General features: G+C 44.6%; 1 protein-coding gene across 7 annotated transcripts in view; it reads right to left on the bottom strand.

Moving 5' to 3' along the window:
• PUS7L (pseudouridine synthase 7 like) overlaps positions 1 to 14196 on the bottom strand; it is a 34955-nt gene that overhangs the window by 15092 nt on the left and 5667 nt on the right. For 2 of the 7 annotated variants that reach the window (XM_073222689.1, XM_073222688.1), the window contains exon 2: positions 7607 to 8539. The exons of 2 other annotated variants lie outside the window; for them this stretch is intronic. In XM_073222689.1, coding sequence (XP_073078790.1) covers positions 7607 to 8522 — 916 coding nt within the window. In that variant the 5' untranslated portion in view covers positions 8523 to 8539. Of the gene's footprint in view, positions 1 to 1878; positions 1901 to 7606; positions 8540 to 10059; positions 10686 to 14196 lie in introns of those variants that run through there. 3 more of the 7 variants (XM_037009734.2, XM_037009716.2, XM_073222693.1) reach the window with 3 other exon arrangements.

Below are 14196 nucleotides of genomic sequence, written 5' to 3'. Positions count from 1 at the left end.
ACAATGCAATGCTGTATATTTTCAATGTTTTCATTTTTACAAGGAAAAATATATTTGTATTTTTACTTACATGTTTGAGAATTTTTAAAGTGTAAACAACCAACCATGTTCCTGAAGAATATTTAAGTGCTGTCCATTATTTTCCAAATATTCTTACTACGATGGTCATCATTTTCTGTACTATCATACAGCATCCTAGAATTCTCCATGTTTTCTACCACAGCAGTGATTAATGTACTATTCTACAAATGATACTTTTACTCAAGGACTGAAGTAGAAGGAAGAAGAGAATCGTAAGTTATTTCTGTGTACTAAATCACAACTTGTTCTTTATACTTTCAGGTATCTTGACCAGATGGATTTGATTATAAGCCCCTTGTTCCAAGGCAGCTGTTTCTGTCGGTTGTTTCAAAGAAAATGAAATAAAAAGCCCACACTTAAAATGTAAAAAAATCATGACCTCAAAATATTTCAGCTACTGTCCGATAGGCTTCATTAGAGAGTTTAAATAAAATGATTCAGCACATGTGCAAGACTGAGGCTATGAAGGTCAATAAAACAAAGGATTCCTGCTTCGGGAGACTTCGGTCTTAGAAAAGACTGTCAGGACGTCCGTCCTGTCGCTGGGGCTTGAGGAATGGACAGAAGTACGGCAGACGACAAGAGCAGTAAGATCGAAATGTCAAATATTTTAGTATCTGTAAGATGTATGGGATCCTACCGTTTTAGGGGGTCTATAATGTTCTCCTTTTTCTAACTCCATAAGCATGCAAGGCTCAATTCTGTTCACCTGCTTCAATCAAAACAGGAAATGTCAACAATTGAAGGCAGGGGCAGATATGAGGATCCAGCTTTCTTCTATGATGTCAGATACCAGAAATATTTGCAGAACTGTAAAACAATGTTATTCCTTTCACTAGTTTTTAGTTGAAAAAGTGGGCTTTCACTTAAAATATTGGCATGTGAATAGCAATAGATTTATCATTTTAAATGACTTTATATTTTAAAATTTATTAATAGATAATAATCACATAAACAAAAGCTGTTTGGGGGTCCACACATAATTTACTAGAGCTATACCCTTTCAGGTGTCCAAGAACCAAAAAGTTTAAAGCTAATTAGGAATAATGTGAAAAACTAGAGTAGTCCTTCAAGTATATCAAATCTGTGAAACTAGACAAAAATCACTAAAATATCTTATGAGAAATAAAAGGTTCAATCAAGTATTGTAGCAGCCGGTGTAGAAGGTGCAAAGTGTACTACATAACGAAGGCCAAGACACCAAACCTTACAGTTCATGTGTTTGATAACTAGGATTCAATGTGTCAGATTTACTCCTGACGATCTGGGCATGTCACTCACTGGCCATTAAGCAAGTTCATCCATCAAGAAGGAACCTCCAAACTATTTGCAATTTTATCAGTTTGTTGTTGATTAGCCTTAGTGCATCAGCATTTTTCATGCCTGATATTTAGAATTTAGAACAGAAATATTTAAGAGAATCAAATCCATGATTTTAGTATTTGTGTTAATGAATGTATCTTAAGTACTTGGAATATTTAAGAGAATGAGACTTGGTAATTCTAATTAAAAATGTCTAATAGATTTAAATTTGTCTTCTTACACTGAAATCTCATAATTTAGTAAATAATATGGGACTGTATAGGAAAATGTAAAGGTCACCAAATTTATAAATTTAACTTATAAGACATAACATTATCTTAGTTACTTGGAATAACTGAAGTATTTAAAAAGAAAATCAACTATGCTAAATTTTAAAATCTATTTTAGAGACTTCTAATCATGCTGGAATAATTGGCACCAGACTTGACCTCCCACTGTAAACAAGTAGAAAACTAGACAAAACATAAGAAACACCTGTTTAGAAACTGGCAACGAGGCAGCACAGACGTGAGGACCCAGAGGGAAAGGAGAAGGCACGACGTGATTCCTGAAACATGGCGGTTCCCCGTGGAGAGCTGCATTCCAGACCCGCCCGGGAGGAGAAACACAGGGAGAGCAGTGACCTCGCTGCGTTAGGAGTGTGGGGGTGGCGGTCAGGAAGGCTGCTGGGCACAATACCTTGCAGGAGGAAGCTATGCAGAGAGAGTTCCAGAAATTGGCATTGGCGATCCTTGAGTTTGTGGCCAATTAGTTATCTGCACATGCCAAGCATTAACTGCGATGTATTATTATTGATCTAATGTTGTGTAACTAGTCACCCCAAACCTAGATGTCTTACAATACTCATTTCTCACAGTCAGTGGGCCAGGAAGGCAAGTGAACCTTGAGTTGGTGCTTCTAGCTCAGACCCTCTCATGGGGATGCAGTTAGGTGTCGCTGGGGCTACAGTTGTTCCAAGTTGTCAAAGTCCTGACAGGAGCTGGAGGATCCATTTCCGAGGGGCCTCACATGGCCGGCAAGCTGGTGCAGACTGTTGGCTGCGACCTCAGTTCCTCTCCAAAGGGCTGCCTGATATCCTCCCAGTGGGACAGCTGGCTTACCAGAGTAACATTTCAAGGAACATGGGCAAAAAGTGCAATATGCTTTATGACCTAGCGTTAGAAGTCACACACCGTCCCTTCTGCCATATTCTATTGGTCACAGAGGCCACTCTGAATGCCAGGAGAAGATGATCATGGAGAATCTCTCTGGATGTTGAGAACCACCATCCACCTTCTGCTCTAATACTTAGCGTTCCACCCCATTCAAAATGTATTCATTCCCTCCCAAGGCCCCAAAGAATCATCCCATTAAAACATCAGGTCAAATCCTAGCATTTTTGTCTTCTAAATCAGGTCCAGATGTAGACAAGGCTCCCTGAGCACATCTCAAATTAGAATCCTCAAACATCATTTCTCTCAATATGAAGGCTATTAAGGACTGTGGCATGAAGACAGATCTGCTTCTCACACACCTTATGATGCTGAAATAAACACTAGACAAGCACTGCAGACTCTGTTCAAACTGAGGAAAAATTGAAATACCTAGAAGTTACTGAAACACAGCAATTTTGAATCCAGCCAGTATATACTGGTTATTCTTTTGTATGAATTTTCAGTCCTACCAGTAACTGGGAATAACTGCTGTCTCCAGCGTCTGCCTCTGGGTCTCTGTTCTAAGCAAAAACTAAGAACTAGTTGCGTAAAACCTCCTTTTCCATAAAACATAGCCCTGTTTACAGCAGAGCACCACGCTCAGCTAATTCCTACCTTTAAAAGTTCTAAGGTCCAAAAGTCTTTTTATTTTGTACTGTATTTGATCCTTTCAGAAACTGTGTGGGTCTTCGTGGGCTCACTCTATGAGACAAAGATACACTCAAATTTTCTTAAGACCTTTTCTACTTAGGGCTTCTACTGAGGGGCTGGGGGAAATCCATGCTCTTCAAGCCTCCAGAGGGCCTTTTGTCTGTCTGAACCATTCTCGGAGACACTGCTATTAATCTTTCTAAAATTTTAACAGAAGGATTTTTTAGTCACACTGTAGATTTGTTAGAACATTTTGTGCTGACCTTGCCATGATTTTTTCTTTGTCTAGAAGCCACTTCTTCATTTAAACATCATGTGCAATCTGGACAAACTGGGAATCTTTTAAAAAATTAGCTTTGAACCCAGAAAGTCTAGGCTTCTTTATGTCTGGAAGTTTCTCCCTTAGAATTGTACTGTAAGCAGTAAAAAGAAGCCAGGTGGCACTTCCAGCACTGCCTGCAAATCTTTGGTCAGAGCACCTCTTCTTCAGATGCATTTTCTACTTTTCATTTTAGCAACAGTGTCGCTCAACTTTCTGCTGCCACAACAAGGACCCTTTTCTTTCAGGTTCTAAGAACATTTCCTTTACTTTCCTTTGAACTCTCCAGACAGCTGCCTTAGATGCCTTCAAATTTATGCTGGCCAGCAAGTTCCAAAGATATCATTCCCACAGGTGTTAAACTTCCATTAGAGCAGCAACCCATTTCTGGGTCCAAACTATTACTTATCAAATGTAACCCAATAAATCATCCAAGTCTTAGAAACACAAAGCAATAGTAATCATTCACTCACCAATTGTTATGGACTGAACTCTGTAGTTACTACCCCTCCCCGCCAATGCGTACATCAAAGCACTAAGCCAGTGTGGCTGTATTTGGAGACGGGGCCTCATAGGGACGTAATTAGAATTAAATGAGGTCATGGGGTGGGGCCCTGATGTGACAGGATTAGTGCCCTCATAAGAGGAGACACCAGAGAGCCTCCTCAGCCTCCACATGCTGCATATGTGGGCTCACAGCATGGAGGCAGCTGTGCGCTACCCGAGCCGAGTCCTCACCACACACCACACCTGCTGGCTCCTTGAAGCGGGATCCAGTCTCCACAGTGATGAGTGAATTAATTTCTGTTGCCAGAGTCACCTGGTGTGCAGCAGCCTGAGAAGACTGGCGCCCTATCCCAGAGTTTCTGTGGGCCAGGATTTCTGCAGTGGGACAGTTCTGGCTTGAGTTCCACCGTGAAGCTGTAGTTGACCATCAGCCGAAGCTCGAGGACCCACTTTCAGGGTGGCCCCCTCTCATCAGTGGTGAGGTGGGGAGCCTCAGTCTCTCTCCACAGGGCTTCCTGATTGTTTTCAAGGCAGAGGCTTGCTTCTGTCAGTGAGTGATATGAACTGCCTCTTGTGACCTAGCTCAGAAGCCACGCACTGTCACTTCTGCCATATTCTGAGTAAGACAGCCTGGCCCTGGTTCAGTGTAGCTGGAAAGTACGTAAGGGCATGAATACCAGCAGTTAAGGATCACTGGGGGCCACACTCCACGAGGCTGGACAACGAAATACCAGACATTTGCAACCTGTCAGAGATCACACAAGGCAGGGGAGCAGCCAGGGAGGACAGACATAATTAAAAAGCAAGGACACTCAGTAGGAACCACAGAGGGTCACGCTACAACTGTACAGCTATATATAACTCTATACATCTAGAGTAAAGCCTACCTTAGACCTCAAATGGATCTGCAAATTACTTCCTACCTGCTAAAGCAAAGTGCAACGCTCTTTAAGACAATAAAATACAAACACTAACAAAATATTTGACTTAAAAAAATTACTAGACAGGCAAAGAAGCAGGAAAGTATGACCCATAACCCAACTAAGTCAGTCAATAGAAACAGATTGAGAACTAATAGCAAGGCATTAGCAAATATTTTTATATACCTATTAAAAACAGGCTCAGAGATTATAGGAAAAGATGATTACAGTAAGAAATTGAAGACCTAAGAAAGAACCAAATGAAACCTCTAAAGCTGGGAAATGCAATACCTAAAATGAAAATTTCATTGGATGTTCAAATCTTTCATATAATTCCTTCTTCAAAAAAGCATCCTAGATAAACTTGTAGAACTTTTAAAAAACAGTGCAGCACTGCCTCAAAAAACTAAACACAGAATCACCATGTAACCCAGCAATTCCACTTCTGGGAATATACCCAAAAGAACTGAAAACAGGCACTTGAAGAGATATGTTTACAGCCATGTCATAGCAGCATTATTCACAAGAGACACTATATGGAAACAAAGGGTGTCCGTTGGCAGATGAATAAACAAAATGTGGTACCTACATCCAGCAGAGCATTGCTCAGGCTTGAAAAGGAAGGAAATGCCAACACATGTACAACATGGGTGAATCCTGACGACCTAAAGCTCAATGGAGTAAGCCAATCACAAGGGCGAACACTGTGTGACCCCATTTCCATGAGGTCCCCCGAGTCTCAGATTCATAGACATGAGAAGCGGAATGGTGGCCACTGCTGGCTGCGGGGAGGGGAGAAGGGGAGTCAGGGTTTAATGGGGACACAGGTTCATTTTGGGAAGACGAAGTTCTGGAGATGGATGACGGTGATGTTTGTACAATAATGTGAACATACTTAATGCTCGTGAGCTGTATTCTTAAAAGTGGCTAAAATGGTAAACCCTAGTTATGTATATTTTACAACAATTAAAAGGAAAAGAATTTTTTAAGAGTTCTATTTTTTAGACAGGCCTACTGATTATGGAGTTTTTTGTTTTGGTTTTTTTATGAGATACTTTTGTTCTAACAAAAATTGGCTTAAGCAAAATCCAGGACAGACAAAATTTAATTTTGTCTTTTTCTTAGTTCTTGGACTTGAAGGCATTCTAGCCTCTTCCAACTGTCCTCTAGTGAATCACTAACTCCTTCCTTTAACACATCCCTCCAAACATTCAGTTTTTGGAAAACTAATTTTAACTAATAGATAAAAAGTTTTCACAATTTTTTGGTTCATTAACTCAGATTAATACTATTAGAATTTAAGTAGTATGAAATCTATTGCTGTTTAAATCGCTTATCAACGATTATCCGCCCTACATGTAAAGCTTGTTTTTCCTTCAAAATAGAATTATCTGATAACATTAATTGCATACCTCATGTGTCAAGCCTACATCAACAGCCTTCCCGTGGAAAAGGCAAGTCACACAACCAGAGAGAAATTTCCAGGTGAGAAGATGCCAACATCTGAATAACTTTTACATAGTAAATATTTTCGTTAATTATGTCATCCAATCCTTAGACTATCACTGTGAATTAAGCTTTTCTACTACCCTATTTTTAAAGTACAACCAAAAATAATGAATTGTTAAGTACTGTGCCCATGGTATTCTGTCCATTTTTACATTTGTGAACACTAATTCTTAAAGATATTAAAAAGTCCATAAAACTTTTTAGGAACTAAGGTCATAATGTAAAATAAAACCGACCTAGCTCCAAGATCCTATCTGTTTTCATTTACACCAGGGTCCTACATAGTACAGTCCTGTTTCTGTGCTATATATATCTGTGAAAATTTGGTTGCTTTGATCTTACATGCTTTGTTGTATAAATTTATAAAACACGACCATCTGAAACACTTCCCATCCTTCATGTAGTATTTAAGCCGATCAAACCGTGCCGTCTGAACTTGCAGACTGACACGTGATCAGTTCCATCCCATCCTAGGCACTGAATATATCCCATAAAACTGATTCACAATGTGGACCCCAGACCAGCAGAAAAAGCATCAACTGGGAATTCGTGTTAAGCCCTGCCCCAAACCTTCTCAATCAGAAACTCTTGAGTAGGGCTCAGAAATCTGTTTCAGCAAGCCCTGTGGGTGACTGTAATTCATGCTCAAGTTTGAGAACCTCTTCTCGGAAAGACTGACAGAGCCGAAGAAGGCCGCTCCCCATTCGCTTTCAGGTTCCCTACCTGGAAGTTCGATTGTTAGGGTTCCTTGGAATTCTCTTCCCTTTCCCCAGCATGGCAAACACAATCTACTGAACTCCAAATACTTCATTTTAATTAAAATAAGTTTCAAAGTAGGAAATCAAGAGTTACTTCTAACAAAATCACCGAACACAAAATACCTGCTTCAGCGTCAGTGTGTTGAATATGTTAACTATAAACATGAAGAAGGATAATTTTTACAATTACTGTCATTTGAAAGGTTTTATCACCCATTAAAAAGACAGACCCATGTTTTTCCAGTACCCTTCTGGACAAGTTTATTTAATCCCTTTGAACTTACTCCGCTTTCCCACAATCTAACTAAATTTATCCAAGAAAAAGATAATACTTTATTAAATTACCTGTGTATATGGCTTTTCTTTCCTGGAACTCAGGAAGAGACCTTTTCCTGTGCTTGTGTATTTTTTCCCGAAATCTAACTGTAATCATACTTGGATTATCCGCATTGCAATTCCGGACAGGAAAAGACTTGGTTTCCACAAGATTTCCAAACTTTTTGTTGACAAAATGGTGGACAGCTTTTCTGTGCTCTTTGTTTGTATCGGGTTTAAAGGTAAATGTGGACTTTTCTTTCTTGGCATCCAAATATCTAAAAAAGTCGAATGCTTCTTCTTCAGATACCAAGTGACAGAGTTCTTTATACTCAAGATTTGGTTTTACAACAATTTCATTGCTCTTTCCTACAGTTACTAAGAAAGGAAATTTCTGCCTAACGGCACTATGCAAAATAGCTCTCCGGTTTTTGTCAAGAATTCTGCCTAATGAGAATTCAGGTGATGGTCCGATTACCTCAGTTTTAGAATTCCACTTCTCTTTTGTATCACAGGCGAACTGATTCAGCAAATCATTAGTTTTTTCTGCTAACAAAGAGTCTAACACATCAGCTTTTCCTTCTTCACCTTTGGAAGTTCCATCACTGATGGTATCTTCCTTTTCCAAACCAGGCTGACGATTTTGGTCCTCGTCGGAGCACACAGCCAAAGTACCGACCTCCTGTTTGCTTCCCTCTTCCAAGGGCAGATTCTGAAGATCTAGTTTTGTTTTTTTGGTGTTGGTGAAATTATCTGGCTCAGGTACTGCTTTCCTAATCATGCAAACAGTTTCATCAGTGGCCTTATTAACTAACTGTCCCTGTTCATCAATCTCAATAACAACAAAGTCACACGGGGAACTTTTTATAGTGCCATGAAATCCAACATGATCAGTAATGAAACACAAAGAACTAGACCTGAGTCTAAAATCTGTGTCCTCTTCCATTCTTAAGTAACAGATGCCTACAGAAGAAACAGACAGTTACCAGGAAGAAAAGCTGTAGATAACAAAAACTAAACGGGTCTGCAAGATAATTCTTTCTCCCTTTCAATCCTGAGTCCCCTTAAAAGACATTAGTAATACATTTATTTCCATATATATCGTGTATTTTGACTCTCTTATACTGGTATAACTTGTGATTTGCAACTTGATGCTTCACCCAGTCCAGGCTTCCCTCTACTGTCCAGGATTAAAATGGATCAGTTAGAAGTTTACTATAAAAATACCATTAGTAGGGCCACAAAGAACAGACTAGAACCTAGAACTGTTTACAGTGATTTGTCTAAATCCCATCCCTGAAGCCTGAAATGCCAACTAATTTCAGAGAATCTGTGGCTAGATTTTTATACATAAGGGGTAAGGGATGGGAGAAGGGGTGAGGAGACAACAGAAATAGTCCAAGTTGAGAGATAAATGAAGTTCTAACCACCAATTTGCAATGTAGTTATGCTTCAAGAAAGGTTTAAATTAATCCCGGACTGTAAGCCTTCTTGAAATCCCATTTACAAACTTTTACAGATACAAACTTTTGAGGTTGATTCGTAGGAAAATTCCAGCCATATTACTGGCATCAGAGAGAAGAAACCCCTACAGATCTTGAAGCAGTAGCCGAGAGTAATCCTCAGATTTCACTCACTGATCACACGACCCATCGCTACCATTCCAAATGGCGCTGCAGGAATCGTAAAATGCCCACGGGCCCCATACTATTCAGTCCGTTGTTACCCACACTCTCCAGGTAATTTCACCTGAAACTTTATCCCATTTCTGCAATGCATTCCACTGACTGGACCCAACTGAGCAAACCCACCCCCACCCTTTTTATTATGCCTTGTAGAAATCCCAGCAAGTTCCCTAGACTCTAATTTCCTAGGGAATCTATTAGATTATATTTATTTTCCTTATTCCTTAATTTCTTCCACAGTCTCCTCGGTTTCTTACCCTAATGGAAACCTGGCTATTTCCCCAGGCTGCTGCTTCTGCAGGCCTCTCAAGGCTGTTTTTCCTTTCCCAGCCCCCCAACTCAGGACCTGGAGGTTGTATCTTCTGCTTGTCGCTGCTCATTCCAAACCATTTCTTCCTCCTCTGCCTCCCCAAATCCCAGTCCCAGTTCCTCTGATGTTCACGCACCAGGCTCCACCACCTGCTGCCACCTTCTCTGGTTCCCAGCTGACTCTTCCTTCACTGGTGATTTAACGCCTGGCTCACTGTCCTGCTACCCAGCATGACCTCCAGGACCACGAGCAGGGCCCGTCTGTGTAACATCACAGGCCCCGGGCCCCTCTCGGCCTCAGCCCCCTTCCGCTCCATCACGGGCACGGCTCCTGGATGACTCCCGCCGCCCGTTTGGCAGCCCTGCTTTATTACTCCATTCCGGAATAGTCCACTCGCCAGAGCAGCCACAATGATGGCTTCAAGTAAACGGAAACATATCGCAACCCTGTGTAAAACCCTCTAACCACACAAAATCCAAAGCACGTACCCCGGCCTCCAAAGACTTCCAAGATTCGGGACTCTCTCTACTGTCCAAACGTGAAGGGCCCTCACCAGTAAGATGGCGAACTTCCGGCTTCTCTTCGAGGGGGGTGGGGTCCTCGGTTCCCGCCGGCGCCACCTAAAGCCCAATCACCTCTCTCCCCCCTCCCAATCCCAGCACCTAGCCAATAGCCACCAGTCCCATAGAAGTAACACCACAATCACGCCATGCCCCTTCCTATATAACCCAGCACCTTTCCCTAATAATGCGGAATTCTCCGGTGAATTGCTGCTGTGTGTCGCTCCTTTCCTTTCATTGGTGCCAAAACCCGGGAGACGGGACACCCCAACTGGGCCCCATCTTCCCCCCGACACCAGCAGCAGCTTGCCCTCGTCCTCTTTTTCCAGCGCTGGCTCATCACACTCACCACTCCTCTCTGGCCTTTAGGTAAGTTTTCCCCCGGAGTGGGCCACTCTTCCCCGAGCTATCACAGTGCCATTGACCGTGATCGTCCGGCAAGGCCCTGATGCTCAGGGACGAGGAGGGAACTCTCCCCGCCTCAGGCCTTCACGGCTGCGGTGGACCCTCAGGCCCCTCCTCCAAAAGCCATAAATCGCTGCCTCCGGCCTTCATGGCTGCGGCAGACCCTCAGGCCCCCCTCCAACAGCCATAAATCGCCACCTCTGGCCTTCACGGCTGCAGCAGACCCTCAGGCCCCCCCTCCAACAGCCATAAATCCCTGCCTCAGGCCTTCACGGCTGCGGCAGACCCTCAGGCCCCCCTCCAACAGCCATACACGAGGTGACTCTTTGTGGATGAGAACGCTCCCTTTTCCCCCTTCGTCCTTCCATTCTGTTCTGTCTGCCGAAATCCGTTCTGTCCGCCGAAAATTCCTAGTGCTACGTACCTCATGACTCCAGCAGTCTGCCTTCTTAAGGAAGTCTGGGTGACGACCCACACTTCCTAAGAAACTCCGACTCGTATACGAGTTTCCGCAGACCACCAAGGATCATCGGGGACACCCTTTGTCTCCTTGCGATCTGTTCCCAGTCCGAGGATCTCCGTTCGTCTTCCCCTGTTTGTCTCCTTCTCAGTCCTTCAGCCATGGGAGCCTCCTCATCCCTCCCTGAAAGTTCACCTCTTGAATGCCTGCTTAAGCATCTGGCTACCCTCTCCCTGACGCCTGATATAAAACCAAAACTTCTCCATAAATACTGCTCCCAAGATTGTACGACATACCCCCTAGACGATAACAACCAATGGCCCGCAGGGGGAACTCTTGATCCTAACATCACTTGCAATCTCTTTAACTACTGCCAGCGCCTGAAAAAATGGAAGGAGATTCCCTATATCGAAGTTTTTCACCTCCTAGCTCAAAATCCCAGCCTCTGCACCACCTGCTCCCCGCCCCAGGTTCTCCTGGCCTGCAAGCCGTCTCCCTTCCCTCCCCACACTCCCAGTCCCTCTTCAATTACCTTTGACCCAGCTGACAAACCTCCGCCATACAGGCTTCCCCCTTCGGCCCCTCCCCCTCCTACAAACCCTCCGCCCTCCACCACCACTGCTGCCTCCTCCCCCACAGAAGCCTCCCGTCCTCTCCCTTCCCCTTCCTCTCCTACAACAGCCCCTCCCCTTCCTCTACCACCGCCTCTGCTGCTGCCTCCACCCCTGCAGAAGCCTCCCGTGTCCTCTCCCTTCCCCCTCCTCTCCTCCCTCCACCACCATCTCCCCCACCTCACCCCCTCTGCCTCCATCCCCCTGACCTTCCCCCCTCCGGCAGATCGAGCTTGAGCCTTTCAGCCCCTCTCTAACTAGGTCCCAAGAGCCTCCTCCGCCTTTGCCCCCTCAGACTCGGTCCCGAGGGCCTCCCAAAATTATCGCATCTTTGCCCCCATCACCTGTTTCCCCCCCACAGACTGAGCCAGAACCCTTCAGTCCCCCTCAGACCCAGTCCCGAGGGCCTCCCAAAATTATCACCCCCCCTCCGGGAAGTAGCAGGATCCGAAGGCATCGTGCGCGTTCACGTCCCTTTCTCCTTAGGAGATTTAGCCCAACTAGAGAAAGGCCTAAGTTCCTTTTCCACTGATCCCACGACATACATCAGGGAGTTTCAATGGACCCTCCAGTCTTACAGCCTCACGCATCATGACATTTTCATGCTCCTGGCCAATACTCTCCTCCCTGAAGAGCGTAGACGAGCTTGGGACTTCGCCCAAACGCACGCTACCGAAACCCACAGGACTGACCCCACCTATTCCCCTGGCCCCACTGCTGTCCCCAAACAAGACCCACACTGGGATTATAACACCGCCATGGGTCGCCACTCTCGAGATATTTTTGCCTCCTGCTTAATAGCAGGTCTGAAAAAGGCAGCTCATAAAGTAGTCAATTTTCAAAAGCTTCAAGACATAATTCAAAAGAGAGACGAAACCCCCTCCGAGTTCTTAGACAGACTCACTCAAGCCCTATTACAGTATACCAGCCGGACCCAGAACCACCTGAAGGAAGACAGGTCCTTATGACATACTACCTAGCTCAAAGCTACCCCGACATTAAAGCTAAACTCAAAAAGTTAGAACAGGGCCCCACTACCCCACAGACTGAGATCCTAACAGTGGCCTTTAAAGTCTTCCATAACTGGGAGGAGGAGAAAGAACGCCGTAAACAAAAGGCTGATCAGGCCAATTTACAGATGTTGGCCCAGTTGATAAAACCACAACCTGGGCGCCCCTCTACAAACAAGCCCCCCACCCCCCAGGAGCTTGTTTCAAGTGTGGAAAAGAGGGACATTGGTCAAGGGCGTGCCCCTTCCTCAGATCTCCTACCACCCCATGCCCCAGATGCCACAAAAAGGGCCACTGGGGGTCTGATTGCCCAACCACCCGAAGGGGAGGCTGGACGAACAACCCCCATCCTAAGCCCGCCGTAGTGGGGCTGGCAGAGGAAGATTGACAGGGCCCAGGGGCTTCTCGCCTGACCATTTCCATCACCAAACAGGAGCCCAGGGTTACTTTAATAGTAGACGGTCACCCCATGTCCTTCCTCTTAGATACAGGAGCCTTCTCAGTCTTGCGATAATACCGGGGCCCTACCATGCCTGCCATTACTCCTATAGTCGGGGTAGGAGGTAAACAGATTTTCCCTCCTTTTATGCACAACCCAAGACAATCCCATACCTTTCTCCCACTCCTTCCTGGTTATGCCCCAGTGTCCCATCCCTTTACTAGGGACATCCTTTCTCTCCTTCACGTTTCCATAACTATATCCACTCCCACAGCCCCCAGTACTCCCTTTCTGATGGCCCTCATAGCCGACGACCCCCCTCTACCCAATGAAAGCTCCGGTTCCGCCCTCATACACCCTGTAAATCCCAGAGTTTGAGACATCTCAAGCCCCTCCGTGGCTCTATGTCCTCCTGCCTCTATCAAATTACGTGACCCCTCTCAGTATATCTGTCAGGCCCAATACCCCCTAACCACTTCAGCCCTCATAGGCCTCCAACCCATCATTCAAGATCTCTTAAACAAACATTACCTCAGACCCACTCACTCCCCATTTAATACTCCCATATTAGCTGTTAAAAAAACCAACGGATCTTTCCGCCTTGTCCAAGACCTTCGCCTCATCAACATGGCTGTTGTCCCTATCCATCCCTTAGTTCCAAATCCATACACCCTTTTATCGCAGATTCCTGCCTCAGCATCCCACTTCTCAGTCCTAGATCTCAAGGATGCACTTTTTTCTATCCCTCTGGACCCCTCCTCTCAAGATTTTTTCGCCTTCACCTGGACGGACCCATACACAAGACATTCTGAACAACTCACTTGGACAGTTTTGCCAGAAGGCTTCCGAGATAGTCCCCATATTTTTTGACAGGTCCTAGCTCAGGACCTCAAACAGTTTCATCATGATCACTCCAAGTCCACCTTATTACAATACGTAGATGATCTTCTACTCTGCAGCCCCTCGTGGGAACAATGTCAACTTGACACTGCCTCCCTACTTAACCTACTAGCTTCTAGAGGTTACCGAGTATCCCCTGTCAAAGCTCAAATCTCTTCCCCTTCTGTCACTTACCTCGGATTCCTTCTGTCTCAACAAAGAAAGTCCATTACCTTAGACAGAAAACGACTCCTCTCTGAC

Source organism: Manis javanica, chromosome 15, assembly GCF_040802235.1.
Source record: "Manis javanica isolate MJ-LG chromosome 15, MJ_LKY, whole genome shotgun sequence".
Classification (NCBI taxonomy): domain Eukaryota; kingdom Metazoa; phylum Chordata; class Mammalia; order Pholidota; family Manidae; genus Manis; species Manis javanica.
The sequence above is the reverse complement of the archived record's forward strand: the minus strand, read 5'-3'. Positions and strand labels throughout refer to the sequence as shown.